The sequence below is a fragment of the Ranitomeya imitator genome, chromosome 5 (assembly GCF_032444005.1).
Source record: "Ranitomeya imitator isolate aRanImi1 chromosome 5, aRanImi1.pri, whole genome shotgun sequence".
Lineage (NCBI taxonomy): Eukaryota > Metazoa > Chordata > Amphibia > Anura > Dendrobatidae > Ranitomeya > Ranitomeya imitator.
Genome location: NC_091286.1, coordinates 570,980,765 through 570,998,214, shown reverse-complemented (window position 1 = coordinate 570,998,214; position 17,450 = coordinate 570,980,765). Strand labels below are relative to the sequence as shown.

The 17,450-nt window shown below is 45.2% G+C and overlaps 1 protein-coding gene across 2 annotated transcripts in view; it reads left to right on the top strand.

The window, feature by feature from the left end:
• Positions 1-17,450, top strand: part of LOC138638471 (glypican-5-like) — a 494,253-nt gene that overhangs the window by 191,189 nt on the left and 285,614 nt on the right. For both annotated transcript variants that reach the window (XM_069727800.1, XM_069727801.1), the window contains one exon: positions 17,015-17,140. In XM_069727800.1, coding sequence (XP_069583901.1) covers positions 17,015-17,140 — 126 coding nt within the window. The remainder of the gene's footprint in view (positions 1-17,014; positions 17,141-17,450) is intronic.

The window sequence follows — 17,450 nt, the reverse complement described above, 5'->3', positions numbered from 1 at the left end:
TGTGTCCATGAGACTTCTGAAGTCTCATAGACTATTGTTCGTACTGTGAAACGCGTCTAAATTTTGCATTAAAAAAGCTGCAAAAATGCAATGTGTGAACATAGCCTTACTGTGCTGCATGGTGCCTTTTTTATAAAATCTTTTTTTCTCAGCTGTAAGTGTAGCAGTGCTCAGAATGCTGAGCTGTATATATCCCCGCCCACACCTCTGATTGGCAGCTGACTGACAATATACAGTGTACACAGGAAGCTGCCAATCAGTGGTAGGGGGTGGGGTTACACATTAGGGGCGGCGTTATTCATTAGATTGACTGGTCTGCATGTGAGATGTAGTCATCTAATGATAATCTCCTGTTGATGAAACACTGATTATATTGAAACTACAGCACACAGCCTAGTAAGTGACACATCCCTGGAATCAGGGTCTCTACTCTTACATTCCACTGTTCTCTATAGTGCTTATCCACCTCCTTCCTGCTACCTAAATAATATAATTGTTGGCTGCTGCAGTGACTTCTGCTTTGAGAAGTAATCTACCTATGGGCCACAGCCCTGGCATCACATTGTGAAGACCCAAAGTCTGACCAACCAAGTGCTTCCCTCTGCGATCTCACAGCAGACGCGATGTGCTGCTGAGTTACAGTGCTCAGCCAACAAGTGTATGGGCAGGAGTTCACCGTACATGTGCCCAGGGGCAGTTTTAGACAAAGTGGAGCCCTGGCCAAAAGTTCAAAGTGGCACCCCAAATGCTCACATATTCCACCATCACTCAGAAACATTTCTTTTGTATTTACATGTGCTGAGTTCAGGCCAATAAAAGGGCACAATCCACAATACTGAAGTCGTTTTTTGCTTGTTTCTTGGCCTCTTTACTCCGCCCGAGGAAGAATTATGGGTGCAGATAGTCCTTGATACAGTATAATGCAGGTCCCATATAGTACATATAGTAGAATGCACTCCCCATGGTCCTTGATAGAGTATAATGCATCCCCCTCAGAGTTTAATGCAGCCCCCTCAGACTATTCTGCAGCCCCCCTCAGACTATACTGAAGCCCCCTCATAGAGCATAATGCAGCCACCTCAGAGTATAGTGCAGCCCCCCTCATAGAGTATAATGTAGTCCCCTCACAGAGTATAATGTAGTCACCTCATAGAGCATAATGCAGCAGTCTCAGAGTATAATTCAGCCCCCTCAGAGTATAATGCAGCCCCCCACACACAGTATAATGCAGCCCCTTCAGAGTATAATGAAGCCCCACACACAGTATAATGCAGTCCCCCACATACACAGTATAGTGCAGCGCTCCAAAACAGTATAATGCAACCCCTCCATACACTGTATAGTACAGTCCCCTCACACACAGTATAATGCAGTCCACACACACACACAGTATAATGCAGCCCCCCATACACACAGTATAATACAGCACCCCCGAGTATAATGCAGCCCCTTCAGAGTATAATGCATCCCCACATACACAGGCAGTATAATTCAGCCCCCCCACACACAGTATAATGCAGCCCCTCCACATACACAGTATAGTGCAGTCCCCACACACACAGCCTTTTTACTCTGGGTGAGGATGAAGGATGGGCACAGATAGTCCTTGACACAATATGATGCAGGTCACATATAGTATATATAGTAGAATGCACTCCCCATAGTTCTTGATAGAGTATACTGCAGCCCCCTCATAGAGTATACTGCAGCCCAGTCAGAGTATATTGCAGCCCCCCTCATAGAGTATAATGTAGTCATCTCATAGAGTATAATGTAGTCCACTCAGATTATAATGCAGCCCTCCCACACACACAGTGTAATGCAGCCCCCTCAGAGTATAATGCAACCACTTCGGAGTATAATGTAGTCCCTTGAGTATAATGCAGCCTCCTCAAAGTATAATGCAGCCCCCCAAGTATAATGCATCCCCCTGAGTATAATGCAGCCCCTTCGGAGCATAATGTAGCCCCCTGAGTATAATGTAGCCCCCTCACAGTATAATGCAGCACCTCAAGTATAATGCAGTCCCCCCCCCGAGTATAATGCAGCCCCTTCAGAGTATAAAGCAGCCCCCTCAGAGTATAAAGCAGCCCCCTCACAGTATAATGCAGCCCTCCCCCCTCGGAGTATAATGCAGCCTCCTCGGAGTATAATGCAGCCCTGCACATACTGCAGTATAATTCAGTCCCCTACAAACAAACACAGTATAGTGCAGCCCCTAAACACACAGTATAGTGCAGTTTCCCCACACACAGTATAATGCAGCCCCCCCACACACAGTATAATGCTGACCCACACAAAAAATATAATGCAGCCATCCATCCAGTATAGTACCGCCCCCCACATACAGTATAATGCAGTCCCCTCACACACAGTATAGTGCAGCAGCCACACACAGTATGGTGCAGCAGCCAAACATACACACTATAATGCATATACACTCACACACTCATTATAATGCATATACACACACACTATAATGCATACACACACAATAGTTACCTCTCCTCCTCGTTCCCCTACTGCTTTGGCTTCTGCAGAGTGTCTCAACAGCACCACTGCTGGCACACTGAGTCAGAGGTAGGGGGAGAGTGGTGGGAGAGGGAGTGTCATCTGACTCTCTCTCCTCTATCACTGCTTTCAACTATATTGGCATAATTGAATGCACTATATGGGGGTGGGCAGCATTGGGCCCCTCTTACTCATGGGCCCCATAGTGGCCACATGGTGTGCTGTTATTAGAGGCATGCCACTGGCTGGGGAAACGGGGGTTCTAGGCAGCTGCCTGGTCTGCCTGCCCCTAATGTCAGCTTTGCATGTGCCACTATTTGAATGCTCAGCACTACTCGTGTCTCGCAGCAGTGCAGTGAGTCGCCCACTAGGGCAATAGGGATACTCGGTATCGGGTCCGGTCACTCTTAAAGGGGATGTCACAGTGGCTGCGACCCGGTCTGTGGCCCTGGGCACTCAATAAAAGGGGATAGGTCTTTAAAGGGAATTTGGTAAAAAAAAAAGTCTATTCGTGACGCCACCTGTGGTTCTCGGTCAGTGGGACCAACGCTGCTTAAAGGGGTCCTCTGGGGTGATGTTGTTGCAGCGAGATGGTGACGCTTCCCACGGGTAAAGCGGGGTCCCCAGGGCTCCCAAAGTATATAGCAAAGATGGTGTATGCTGGCAAATAAGTAGTGGACACAGAGTTGTTAAGTCTTTACCTGGTTTACTGGTAGGAGCAGTCCACAGTCCAGGATACCAGGCTCCTGTGCTCCTTACCTCAATTTGCTCCACTGCATACAACAACCCCTCGGGTTCTAGTCTTTTCCTGGAGCTGCAGCTCAGTCCTTGCTGCACGGCTCCTTAAGGTATCGTCAAACTCAGCGATGCTGCAGCGATATAGACAACGAGCCGACCTAAACTAGATCGCTGGAGCGTCGCTGTTTAGGTCGCTGTAGAGACGTCAAACACAGCAACTCCAGAACGATGCAGGAGCGATCCAGTGACATAACGGCGACTTACTTCTCGTTCTCGCTGGTTGTTAGCTCCATGTCAAACAGCCGGAGTGTACCGATCCGACACACATTTAGGGGCCCTATGCTCGTTGCTGGCGTCGTTGCTTTTGATGTCAAACATGACGATACACGCCGACCTGGCGACGAAATAAAGTTCTGGACTTCTAGCTCCGACCAGCGATGGCACAGCGGGATCCAGATCGCTGCTGCGTGTCAAACACAACGAGATCGCTATCCAGATCGCTGCAACGTCACGGATTGTTGTCGTTCTCTTTGCAAAGTTGCTGAGTGTGACGGTACCTTTAGTCTGCACTCTGCTCCAGACTTCCTTTCTCCTCAGTGTCTCTCTCCAACTGAACTGCTTGGTCTCCCTGGAACAACTGTCTCTGTCCACTGTCTCTCTCAGACTGGCTAACTCAGGATATATCTATCTGAGGGAAGCTCCCCTGAATCCGGGTCCTGAGCTCCCTCTTTTGGCCTGGATTCAGAATGTGTTGTGTGTAGGTGCTCACCTGGTAAAGAGAACCCTCCTTGCCTCCAAGCATGATATCGCCCTCTCGGAAAGGAAGGCAACATCAATGTAACATCTGGTTACCTGGGGTGTTACAGCAGCATCCGGGGAAGCGCTCGGTCACTCAGATGTCAGGTCTGAAAACAGTATCACTCCAGTGCAGTGGCACATTTGCAGGAGAGCACTATGTATTGACAGGTTTTAGACCCTGGGTAATGTATTCTTTGTACAGAACAGACTGGTGCTTAATTAACAGCAAGGGAGAAATAATTAGAGTTGAGCAAATATTCGGAATTGGTCGCTGAATCTGAGTTTGCCATATACGTACCATATTTGTACCCTATTCCTGACGAATTTATGTTTGACGATCGATTCCGAACAGATTCAGTCATTTCTACTCCCTTTAACTCCAATGATATTCGACTGTGTTCAGCGAATATTGCAAAAACAATATTCACGCTGATCGTAATCGGAACCAAATTTTGAAAAATTTGCTCTACTCTAGTAATAATGCAGTGAAGGACTGAGTTTCTAATGGTTTTCCCTGCTGTGTAGTGAAGTACATACATTTTCTGCAATGGCAAAAGGACAGAGCTTGATATTTTAAGGAATTTCTATTTTTGGATAAGTAATATACATTTTTGGATCAGCGGAATACAATATTAGCAAAATGGAACAAATTTGTCAAACCTAAACCACATGCTGCTTTTATTTTCAGGCTGGAAATTAATTTGTTGCTCAAATTTTTCAACCCACTGCATGTCAAATTCACTTGCGTATTGGGTTTTTATTTCTGATATTCCCATTAGACATGAATGAGGTGGCTTAAAGGGCACCTTTCACGTCAGATAACGTTATTAACCTGTAGACATAGGGTTAATCTGCAGGTTGGTTAATGGCGTTAGAAAGGTGCTCGGTTGCTGTACTGAAAGTATGAGACCAGTGGGAAAAAGCGTGCGCGGCGCGGCTACAGTCACTGCTCGCAATACTGTAATCACAGGATGGCACTTTGACGGACTACCAGCCCAGCATTGCATCAGTGTAGAACCGGCTGTCAGTCAAAGTGGCTGGGCGTGCTTACAGGCGCCGCACTCAGTATATTAAAGGGAACCTGACACCCCCAAAATTGACGATGAGCTAAGCCCACCAGCATCAGGGGCTTATCTACAGCATTCTGGAATGTTGTAGATAAGCCCCCAATGTATCCTGAAAGATAAGAAAAAGAGGTTAGATTATACTCACCCAGGGGCAGTCCCGCTGCGGTCCCGCTGTGGTGGGTGTCGTGGTCCGGTCCGGGGCCTCCCATCTTCTTAACGATGACGTCCTCCTCTTGTCTTCACACTGCGGCTCCGGCGGACGCGTACTTTGCCCTGTTGAGGGCAAAGCAAAGTACTGCAGTGCGCAGGCGCCGGGAAAGGTCAGAGAGACCCAGCGCCTGCCCACTGCAGTACTTTGCTCTGCCCTCAACAGGGCAAAGTACGCCTGCGCAGGAGCCGCAGCATGAAGACAAGAAGAGGACATCATCGTTAGAAGATGGGAGGCTCCGGACCGGACCGCGATGCCCATCGGACCGGACCGCAGTGGGACCGCCCCTGGGTGAGTATAATCTAACCTCTTTTTCTCATCTTTCAGGATACATCGGGGGCTTATCTACAGCATTCCAGAATGCTGTAGATAAGCCCCTGATGCCGGTGGGCTTAGCTCACCTTCGATTTTGAGGGTGACAGGTTCCTATTACGATGACTGTACCTGCGCCAGCACACCTGTATGACTGAAAGCCGGCAGGAGGAATTAAGTTCATTTTCTCCCTACTTTCTGTACTGTGGCGGCCGGGCATCTTTCTAACACTATTGACTGAAGACTAACCCCATATCTGCAGGTTGAGAGCGTTATCTGATGTGACAGGTTCCCCTTGAATCTATAGTAAAAATGCAATGTTATCAATCTAAGGCTATAGCGTTCATACATGAAAAAGTCACCACCAGGGGCCAGGACATGCTGTGCTGAGACCAGATTGGAAACCTTCTAGAAGCCATGGAGTCACCAGCTGAGGGTCTTTTATTTTATGTGCTAGTCTGCAAGGAAATCTGCTGCAAGATCCTGTAGGTACTTGTGGATTAGCTGTGGAAATATTCTAACAGATTTGAATGATACCCTTACAATTCTACTCACTTTTCCTTCATTGACTCTCTGGGACTGCTCCAGCTTTTGTTGATCGGCTGCAGCAGTGATGTCATAGACTACAAAACACATGTCCAGTGAGGCCGTACTGGGCCACCGGCCCTTCAAGGGGAGGCCGACATGACAAGGAGATGTGGGATAATAGGAGAATTTTGTGCAGAGGGTAAATAGGGGGTTAATGTGAATGCAGGGGTGATGAGGTCACTGATGGGGAGGGGACAGAGGGATTTGAAAAAGGCGGGCTTATAAAGGGGGGTAGCCGTATCGGTGAGTCAACCAGTCAGGTACTCACCAGACAGAAGCAGCTCCCACCCAACCTCCCTATCTTTTTTAGTTACAGTTTAGATCATGCTGGTGTGGAGGTTGAGATGGCTAGAGTCGATTTGGTTGGGTATGTACACTTTGCTAGCAAATTTCGTTATCATGTCATGGCAGCATGGCGTGAGGTGATGGTCCTCGAAGTTGGTGGAAATGGAAATGCTGGATTGGTAGGGGGGAAATCTCACGAAGTCCTGGACTCCCCTAAGGAATTTTGGTCGGACGGGGTCTGTTCAATCCTATGGAAGAGTTAATCAAGGGACCTGTCAATTGTTTAGTGGTTCGGACAGGTTGGTTATCATCTGCCCCCGAGCTTTTTCTTAGCGGCTGGGGGTAAGACTTGACCTGGGGCCACGGTGGGCTGTTGGATACTTACGATTAGGCGTTTGGGGCTTCGAGGACCACATCCCCTTTTGGACTTTATTGTTAAATTGTTTTGTTAAATGTTAATAAAAGGCTGCTGTGGCCATTTAATCCATTTTCAGTGTAAAGTTTTTTATTCAACAATGGTCACCGCAACAGGTACTTGAAAAAGAGTTTGGAGAAAGGGGGTTGGTTGGCGTGAAGGTTAAGTTAACATCTAAGCTACTGAGACTCACGGATACCCTAATGTCAAGTACGGCCAATCACTGAGCTCAGCAGCTAATGCAGAGTCACTGAGCATAGTGATTGGCTGCAGAGGTGATGTGCACTGTAGCTGTGGCGTCAGTGATGCAGCCAATACACAGAGACCGAAGCAGCGGTGGAGAGTCAGTGCTGGACCTGGGGAAAGTGAGTACCTGCCGTGTTTGTTATTATACAGCTCTGGAAAAAATTAAGAGACCACTGCAAAATGTTCAGGTTATCTGATTTTTCTCTTTATAGGTATATTTTTGAGTAAAATGTAAATTGTTCTTTTAGTCTATAAAATTCTGACAAAGTCTCCGAATTTCCAAGCAATACATTTTGTATTTTTTTTCTGACAAAGAAAAATGGTCAAAATTAAAAAACAAACAAACAGTGCTTTCAGACCTCAAATAATGCAAAGAAAACAAGTTCATAATCATTTAGAAACAACAATTCTAATGTTTTAACTCAGGAAGAGTTCAGAAATCAATATTTTGTGGAATAACCATGATTTTTAGTCACAGCTTTCATGTGTCTTGGCATGCTTTCCACCAGTCTTTTCATTCAATCTGGAAATTTCGTGCTTGATATCCGCGCTGCTGTAATGATGGATGTCCAAACGTATTGAAGATAAAAATGATGGTTTATTCTTTCTCAACGCGTTTCAAAGTCACTAGGACTCCTTGCTCCAGAGATGTTTTGGGTTAACAGTGTCATTACATGTTGTTTAACATGTCTTTCACACTCCTTTTTGGGTGACCTTATGTCACTCCTGGTACAAAAATGTAAGCAGTTCTTCTTTGTTTGATGGCTTGTGACTATCCATCATCCTCTTGATTACATTCCAGAGGTTTTCAATGGGGTTCAGGTCTGGAGATTGGGCTGCCCATGACAGGGTTTAGATGTGGTGGTCTCTTAATTTTTGCCAGGCCACATTTTTTATGGTGAAAAAACCTTTCATTGGCCAAATTCCAGTATGATTTCTTATAGATGAGTGAATGTTTTGTCGTGATTTAAGCCATCAATATGGGCATGGAGATCATAGGAAGCTGGATAACATGATGCCTTGATAACTGGGATTCAAGGTCTTATTACAAGATATCCATGTTTTTATTATGTATAATGTGTTCACTCTACCCGTATATTCAATTCTCCAGGCACCTAATAGAACTGTCACGTTGGTTCCCAGAGTTATTGAGTATGCTGGGTGTATCAGTGGTGGACGGCTTATATCTGCTCACCACTAACCAATGTTTCGGTGCCTTAAATCAGGGCATTTAAGCCTTGGCCTCAGACTGTTTTTGAGATGCCACTCCCCACAAAAAAAATGTCTACTTTTGTTGGGAGTTTACATAAAAATGGTCTCCTTGTGGTGTAAAAAAAATTGCAACAAATTTGTGCAAAAATGTGCACTTTTTATTAAATCAGAGAGTTACACGGCGCTGGTTGTATGTCAGAAGAAGGACGTGCAGTGCAGGTCTTGAAAGCGTTGGCCTAGTGCTGCCCTCTGCTGGAATAACTAATAACAACTGTTATTTGCAGACTAGCACAATGTACAGTGGGATTGCTTTGCTGATATCTCCTGAAGTGATGGCAAGTAAACTTGTTCACCAAGAAGAAAAAGACATGGGATTATTGGAAATACAGGCTCCATAAGACATGTTGCTGATGTGCAAACGATGAAGATTTGATGCATATTATTGTGCCTCTGTGAGCAGCCTGGGTGGCCTAAACGTGCTACCTTGGCCTGCAGCGATTCCAGGCTCATCTATAGAGACCAGTGGATTGATCCACGGAGGATCGAGAGCAAGTTGAATTTCTTAAAGTTTACAATTTCATGTGAATTCAAACATTTTGAGACTCAGTTTACTAAAAAAAAACTTGGCTGCACCACCTCCCACACTGCTGAAGCATCAGATAGCTAATGTCATTTTGCATTGTCACATGGGCCTCTCCATAATACTCTGCAGCTATGACATCTGGTGGATCATACCTTGTACAGTGGTGGTCAGTGGGCTATAGTTTGTTTGGCACAGTAATTTTTCATCTGCAGAGTCACTGGGTAACTCTCTCTCCTGTAGAGTGTAAGCTCTTACGGTCAGTGGGGTCTCTCTCCTATAGAGTGTAAGTGGAGCGCCCCCGTAGGGCTGTAGGGTACTCGGAACCGGGCCCTTCGTCCTCAAGGGGGGTGTCATGGTGGCTGACCCGGTCCGTGGCCCTCGGGAGGTCCGTTGTAAAAGGGGGGAAAGGTCTTTAAAGTGATAATGTTTGTGACGCCACCTGTGGTATTCGGTCAGGGTGACCGATGCTGCATAGGGGTCTGCTGGGGTTATGTTATGGCAGCTAGATGGTATACCTTCCCACAGGTGAAATATGTCCCCAGGGCTTCCCAGAGTGTAGATGGTGGATGGTGTGAGGCGCAATGAAGAACGAGGACACAAGGTTGCAATCTTTTTACCTTTACTGAAGGCTTCAGCGTCCACAGTCCAGAGCACCACATCATGGGGTAGGCAGAGTCTGGCCGGTCTGAAGGCAAATCCAGAGTCCCCTTATCCAGGTAGAAATCAGTAGACTTCCTCTAGCGCCTGGATGTTGTAGTACCTTACTGCTAAGCTTCTCATAAGGTCCTCACAACTGATGTTGGTGTTCTAGATGTTATGTCTTTCTCTCTGTCCCGCAGATGGATAGGAACAACCCATATGACTGGTGGCTTGAGGCTTTTTACAGGGGCTCTAGGATACCCCGGCCTCCCATCGTTGCCACTGTGCCTGGTGGATAAAGGTCGGGCAACTAATGTGGAATTAGCTGTCCTGCCGGTCTCTGGAGCCAGGCTTGGAGACAATGACTCCCTCGGTGTTCCGGCTACCGGATCCTGCGCCTCAGAAAGGAGGCAGCCTTTTACAGGGCAGAACTCCTTCTGGTTTCCTCTTTTTGCTATGACTTTGTTTCTCACTCTCTGCAACGCAATTCTCCTTCAATGTCTCTTTCTTAGGATGCTGCCACACGTCGGGCCGACGCATCTCCGTGGCCTTCTGTCTAGGCCTCTGACAGGATCCCACCCCTGTCAGGGACCCACTACCTGAGTGGAGCTCAGATAGCAGCTAACTGGGTGAAGCCCAGCTCGCTTCTGCCTAACTTCCTATCCAGACCACCAGTTTTACCTAATTGTGAAGAGTGCCCTACTAAATAGGAGCATAGCTCCCCCTGGTGGACTGGAGTGTGAAGTGTGTTGAATGGTTTGTGATACCTGGTAAAGTGATCTCCTTTATTGCTTTCAGATGTAACATTACTCCCCCTGGTGGAAGAATGACATTACTGCAACAACCAGGACCCTGTGGCACTGCATAAGCTCTTATGGTCAGTGGATTCCTCTCTCCTATAGAGTGTAAGCTTTTATGGTCAGTGGGGTCCTCTCTCTCTCTTCTGTAGAGTGTAAGCTCTTATGGTCAGCGGGGGTCCTCTCCTATAGAATGTAAGCTCTTATGGCCAGCGGGGTCCTCTCCTATAGAATGTAAGCTCTTATGGTTAGCAGGGTCCTCTCTTTCTCTTTCTCTCCTGCAGTATATAAGCTCTTATGGTCAGCAGCGTCCTCTTTCTCCTGCAGAGTGTAAGCTCTTATGATAAGCAGGGTCCTCGCTCTCTCTCCTATAGCGTGTAAGCTCTTATGGTCAGAGGAGTCCTCACTCTCCTATAGAGTGTAAGCTCTTATGGTCAGCGGGGTCCTCTCTCTCCTATAGAGTGTAAGTGTGACGCCCCTAGTCGTCACAGTGGTGTTGCTTTCCTCACGGGGAGGGTGATGTTACGCTTGGAGGCAAGGAAGTATAACTTTCACCAGGTAAACACAAACATGCAACATGTTCACACTCCACGCCACAAGGGGGCGCTTTTGATCCTATTCCTAGGTGACTCCCCTATATATAGTGTGGTTTGGAGGGAAAGTAGGGAGTTCGAGTCAGATAGTGCCAGAGAACAAGCTGGAGCAGTCTGAGGAAGGAAAAACATATGAGGAGCCGTGCAGCCACGAGAAAGTGCTGCAGCTCCTGGACAGAGATAATAAAGCGAAAGCAAAACATATTGCAGCAAGCGTGTAGGAGAGCGAAGCACAGGAGAGTGACATCAGGGGAGGACAGCTGTGAATGAGCGATCCCCCCTCTGAAGCACAGATAACCGGTATCCAGAACACTGAGGTTGTAAGGGACTCTAAGACTTACAGCAGAGACCGGCAGGACAGCTGAACTGCAAGTTACCTGTCCGTCTCAATACCCAGGAGGCACAGTGACACATAGATCCCGGGTCGTGATAGAGACCCTGTAAAAAGGCTCGAGTCACCTGTCATACGGGTTTGTATCCTATATGGGGGACAGAGTGAAGAAAAGAACTGTAAGGACCTTATCAGAAGCCATAGGCAGTAAGGGACTACAACACCACCGCACTAGAGGAAGGCTTTTAACTCCACCTGGATAAGGGGACTCCCAACTTGCCTGCAAGCCGGCCGGACTCTGCCTATCCTGTGATCTGGTTCCCTGGACTGTGGCTGCCTGACGTCTTCAGTAAACCAGGTAAAGAGACTGCAAACCTGTGTCCTTGTTCTTTACTGCGCTATTCACCATCTTCCATCTACACACCGGGAGCCCTGGGGATATACTTCACCTGTGGGAAGTTATACCATCTAGCTGCCATAACATCACCCCTTAAAGAAGCATCAGTCCCCACTGACCGAATACCACAAGTGGCGTCAGGAACATAAACTTTATTCTATCTCCCTTTTTCATGGGCGCCCAGGGCCACGGATCGGGTCGCCACCGTGACATCCCCCTGTGAACACCGGACTCAGTACCGGGTACCCCACGGCCCTGGCAGGCGACTAATAAGCTATTATGATCAGCTGGGTCCTCCCTCTCCTATAGAGAGTAAGCTCTTATGGTCAGCAGGGTCCTCTTGCTCTCTCCTATAGAGTGTAAGCTCTTATGGTCAGCGAGGTCCTCCCTCTCTCCTATAGAGTGTAAGCTCTTATGGTCAGCAGCGTTCTCTCTCTCCTTATAGAGTGTAAGCTCTTATGGTCTGTGGAGTCTTCTCTCTCCTATAGAGTGTAAACTCTTATGGTCAGCAAGATCCTCCCTCTCTCCTATAGAGTGTAAGCTCTTATGGTCAGCGGGGTCCTCTCTCTCCTATAGAGTGTAAGCTCTTATGGTCAGCGAGGTCCTCCCTCTCTCCTATAGAGTGTAAGCTCTTATGGTCAGCAGAGTTCTCTCTCTCCTTATAGAGTATAAGCTCTTATGGTCAGCGGGGTCCTCTCTTTACTATAGAATGTAAGCTCTTATGGTCTGTGGAGTCTTCTCTCTCCTATAGAGTGTAAACTCTTATGGTCAGCAAGATCCTCCCTCTCTCCTATAGAGTGTAAGCTCTTATGGTCAGCGGGGTCCTCTCTCTCCTATAGAGTGTAAGCTCTTATGGTCAGGAGGGTCCTCTCCTATAGAGTGTAAGCTCTTATGATCAGCAGAATTCTCTCTCTCCTATAGAGTGTAAGCTCTTATGGTCAGCGAGGTTCTCTCTCTCCTATAGAGTGTAATCTCTTATGGTCAGTGGGGTTTTCTCTCTCCTATAGAGTGTAAGCTCTTATGGTTAGCGGGGTCATCTCTCTCCTATAGTGTGTAAGCTCTTATGATCAGCAGAATTCTCTCTCTCCTATAGAGTGTAAGCTCTTATGGTCAGTGGGGTCCTCTCTCTCCTATAGAGTGTAAGCTCTTATGGTCAGTGGGGTCCTCTCTCTCCTATAGAGTGTAAGCTCTTATGGTCAGCGGGGTTCTCTCTCTCCTATAGAGTGTAAGCTCTTATGGTTAGCGGGGTCATCTCTCTCCTATAGTGTGTAAGCTCTTATGGTCAGCGGGGTCCTCTCTCTCCTATAGAGTGTAAGCTCTTATGGTCAGCGGGGTCCTCTCTCTCCTATAGAGTGTAAGCTCTTATGGTAAGCAGAATTCTCTCTCTCCTATAGAGTGTAAGCTCATATGGTCAGCAGGGTCCTCTCTCCTATAGAGTATAAGCTCTTATGATCAGCGGGGTCCTCTCTTTCCTATAGAATGTAAGCTCTTATGGTCTGTGGAGTCCTCTCTCTTCTATAGAGTGTAAGCTCTTATGGTCAGTGAGGTCCTTTCTCCTATAGAGTGTAAGCTCTTATGGTCAGCGGGGTCCTCACTCTCTTTCTCTCTCCTTTAGAGTGTAAGCTGTTAAGGTCAGAAGCGTCCTCTCTGTTATGTAGAGCTTAAGCTCTTATGGTCAGCGGGGTTCTCTCTCTCTCTCTCTCTCTCTCCTCTCCTCCACATGTTTTTTCCTAGCAAATCCAGTAAATGTGTTTACTGCAAACCTTTTTGCGAAAATTCGGTAAGTCAGCTAATTGAATCTAAAAAGATCTGCTTATCTTTACTTGCCTCCCATAGATGACATCTTGAATTTATGTTATATTAGTTGGCAATTGCAAGGGGAGCTGCCAGCAGCGGATCTTGATGATTTGCCCAAGTGCATTCTGCATGGCAGAACTTCCCTTAGACAACCATTAATAACTTTACTGATAGCAGCCAAGATTTCTAAGTGTGGAGATTTTTGCATGTGCTACTAATACTTGATACTGGATAAATTTGTTTCCATTTTTCATCATTTGCACATTATTAACATGTCTATCGATTCCGTGATTTCGATTATTGCATAATTTTTACTACTTGGTGTTGAGGAGTGTATATTTCAGCAACTGTAAACCTCTATGGCGTTCTACCATATGACAAGTACAGGGATTATGGTAATGACACTATACAGTTAGGTCCATATATATTTGGACAGAGACAACATTTTTCTAATTTTGGTTATAGATATTACCACAATGAATTTTAGACAAAACAATTCAGATACAGTTGAAGTTCAGTCTTTCAGCTTTCATTTGAGGGTATCCACATTAAAATTGGATGAAGGGTTTAGGAGTTTCAGCTCCTTAACATGTGCCACCCTGTTTTTAAAGGGACCAAAAGTAATTGGACCGATTCAATAATTTTAACTAAAATGTTCATTTTTAGTACTTGGTTGAAAACCCTTTGTTGGCAATGACTGCCTGAAGTCTTGAACTCATGGACATCACCAGACGCTGTGTTTCCTCCTTTTTGATGCTCTGCCAGGCCTTCACTGCGGTGGTTTTCAGTTGCTGTTTGTTTGTGGGCCTTTCTGTCTGAAGTTTAGTCTTTAACAAGTGAAATGCTGCTCAATTGGGTTGAGATCAGGTGACTGACTTGGCCATTCAAGAATATTCCACTTCTTTGCTTTAACAAACTCCTGGGTTGCTTTGGCTTTATGTTTTGGGTCATTGTCCATCTGTAGTATGAAATGACGACCAATCAGTTTGGCTGCATTTGGCTGGATCTGAGCACGCAGTATGGCTCTGAATACCTCAGAATTCATTTGGCTGCTTCTGTCCTGTGTCACATCATCAATAATCACTAGTGACCCAGTGCCACTGGCAGCCATGCATGCCCAAGCCATCACACTGCCTCCGCCGTGTTTTACAGATGATGTGGTATGCTTTGGATCATGAGCTGTACCACGCCTTCGCCATACTTTTCTCTTTCCAACATTCTGGTAGAGGTTGATCTTGGTTTCATCTGTCCAAAGAATGTTCATCCAGAACTGTGCTGGAATTTTTAGATGTTTTTTAGCAAAGTCCAGTCTAGCCTTTCTATTCTTGATGCTTATGAGTGGCTTGCACCGTGCAGTGAACCTTCTGTATTTACTTTCATGCAGTCTTCTCTTTATGGTAGATTTGGATATTGATACACCTACCTCCTGGAGAGTTATGTTCACTTGGTTGGCTGTTGTGAAGGGGTTTCTCTTCACCATTGAGATTATTCTGCGATCATCCACCACTGTTGTCTTCCGTGGGCGCCCAGGTCTTTTTGCATTGATGAGTTCACCAGTGCTTTCTTTCTTTCCCAGGATATACCAAACTGTAGATTTTGCCACTCCTAATATTGTAGCAATTTCTCGGATGTTTTTTTTTCTGTTTTTGCAGCTTAAGGATGGCTTGTTTCACCTGTATGGAGAGCTCCTTTGACCGCATGTTTACTTCACAGCAAAACCTTCCAAATGCAAGAACCACACCTCAAATCAACTCCAGGCCTTTTATCTGCTTAATTGAGAATGATATAATGAAGGGATTGCCCACACCTGTCCATGAAATAACCTTGGAGTCAATTGTCCAATTACTTATGGTCCCTTTAAAAACAGGGTGGCACATGTTAAGGAGCTAAAAATCCTAAACCCTTCATCCAATTTTAATGTGGATACCCTCAAATGAAAGCCGAGAGTCTGAACTTCAACTGCATCTGAATTGTTTTGTTTAAAATTCATTGTGGTAATGTCTGTAACCGAAATTAGAAAAATGTTGTCTTTGTCCAAATATAGATGGACCTAACTGTAAATGTACCTGCACTAATTCAGTTTGATAGTTTTTCAGGTTGAAGGTGTAAGTCCGTCGAGAACAGCCTGTAACCTAATATGTTTGCTACAGTTGTAAGGAATATTTTCCTGCTGTAGATAGAACAATTAAACAATTTGTCTACTTAACTGAATTATACACATGTATGATCCCCGAGTTGTATGCAGCTGTAATGTGAGACCCAAAATGTAAGGAGCCATAATGTTCCATATGGTCCCAATTTAATACACAGTTACATAGATATTTTGGGCCTGATTCATTATTGTATTTGCAGCTGTTTTTTTGTCATATTTTTAGAGTTTTGCGCTTTTTTTGCTTGCACCATATTTACCATAGCTTTCCATTTATGCTTTTTATTTTATGTCTGCTTTTATAGAAATGCATGACTTTTTGTTCTAAAAAATTCTGAAAAAGTTATACACAAAAATAAAGACTATTTTTGGCTTTGAGAAAGAAATTTATACTTACATTATTTTGAAGAATTTGTCTCAAAAGATGTTAACTAATACTACAAGACAAAAAATAAATTACTCAAATTTGACCTATCATTTGCACAATAAAATATTTTGTAAAAGTCCCTAGCTCACATGATTCTGCCATTTTTTTATGTTTTGCCCTGCCTCACTACTTTACAGTGATATTCAAATTTATTTCCTTTGGTGGGCAGTATGTGAAATCTCTGCTTGTAGTACAACTGGGTGTTTCTTCATAGTCTTCTCTGGGTGTGTGTGCTTTCATCCCTACCTCCTAAATTGCTGTATCATCTGCCAAGCTGTGATTGTCAGCACCTGCGAAGAAGGGGCAAAAGTGCACCTCCCAAAAAAGACTCTGTAGAAAAGGCCAGTTGCACTACAAAAAGAGATTTCACATACTGGGCGCCAAAAGCAAGACATGTAGATAACTCTGTAATGGGGGACGCAGCTTAAAACGGAAAAAAGCAGCAGAATCAGAGGAAGTAGAGGATTTTGAAAAGGTGATATATTACTTTTTTTAGCAAATGACTCCTCTTCTTTAAGAAATGACACAAATGATGAATCAATGACTTTGTATATCACATTAAGTGCTCCATCTGGTCTATTATCTCTACATTATGGTACAGATTGGAGGTAAATAGTACAGAAAGTAAGTTTACTGTGTGTCTGTGTGCTTGAAACCTTAGAGTTTTCTTAACTCATTTTCTTTTTCTGACCGCTGTTCCCTTTATCATTTTTTTTCTGCTTTCACATTTATTTACTTTCTCAGATCCAATGTCAGCAAAAATAGAACATCACAAAATGCAAAGTGTGCAAAATAGTCTACTCAGCAGAGTACATTTTTTCTATCACGATGCTGGCACATTACAGATCTGCGGCATGCGATGTGTCCTTCTGACCTTATGTGCATTGATTTATGGCTTTGATCAGTCTTTTTTTATTTCAGTGAATTTATCAAATACATGAAGCCTTCGAGGACATTTTATTCCACATTGGCAGAGCGATTGTGTGATGGGGACCAGGCAGTAAGAGATGGTTCCACATGCTGGAATGGAGAAGATGTGGTGGAAAGGTAAGGCACCAAAAGAATTGGCAGGACATTGGTCTAGCGGTGATGTCATTAGTCTGTGGCCGTCAGACCACAGCCCTGCAAGCCTCCTCCTAGCTGACAACATCCAGGAGCCTCTTTTAACTTGTAGGCCTCACGTGATATCATAGTTGTGGTACGACACATACATGAAGTCGCACCAGGCTACTAATCAGAATAGGTTCCGGTGATACCAGCAGTTAGGAGGAAGTTCACCATGTGGATGAAAGAAACAGATGTCTAAATATAGCTTTAGTATGAGTGAGAAAAAAGACTTTGCAAATAACTGAATGCT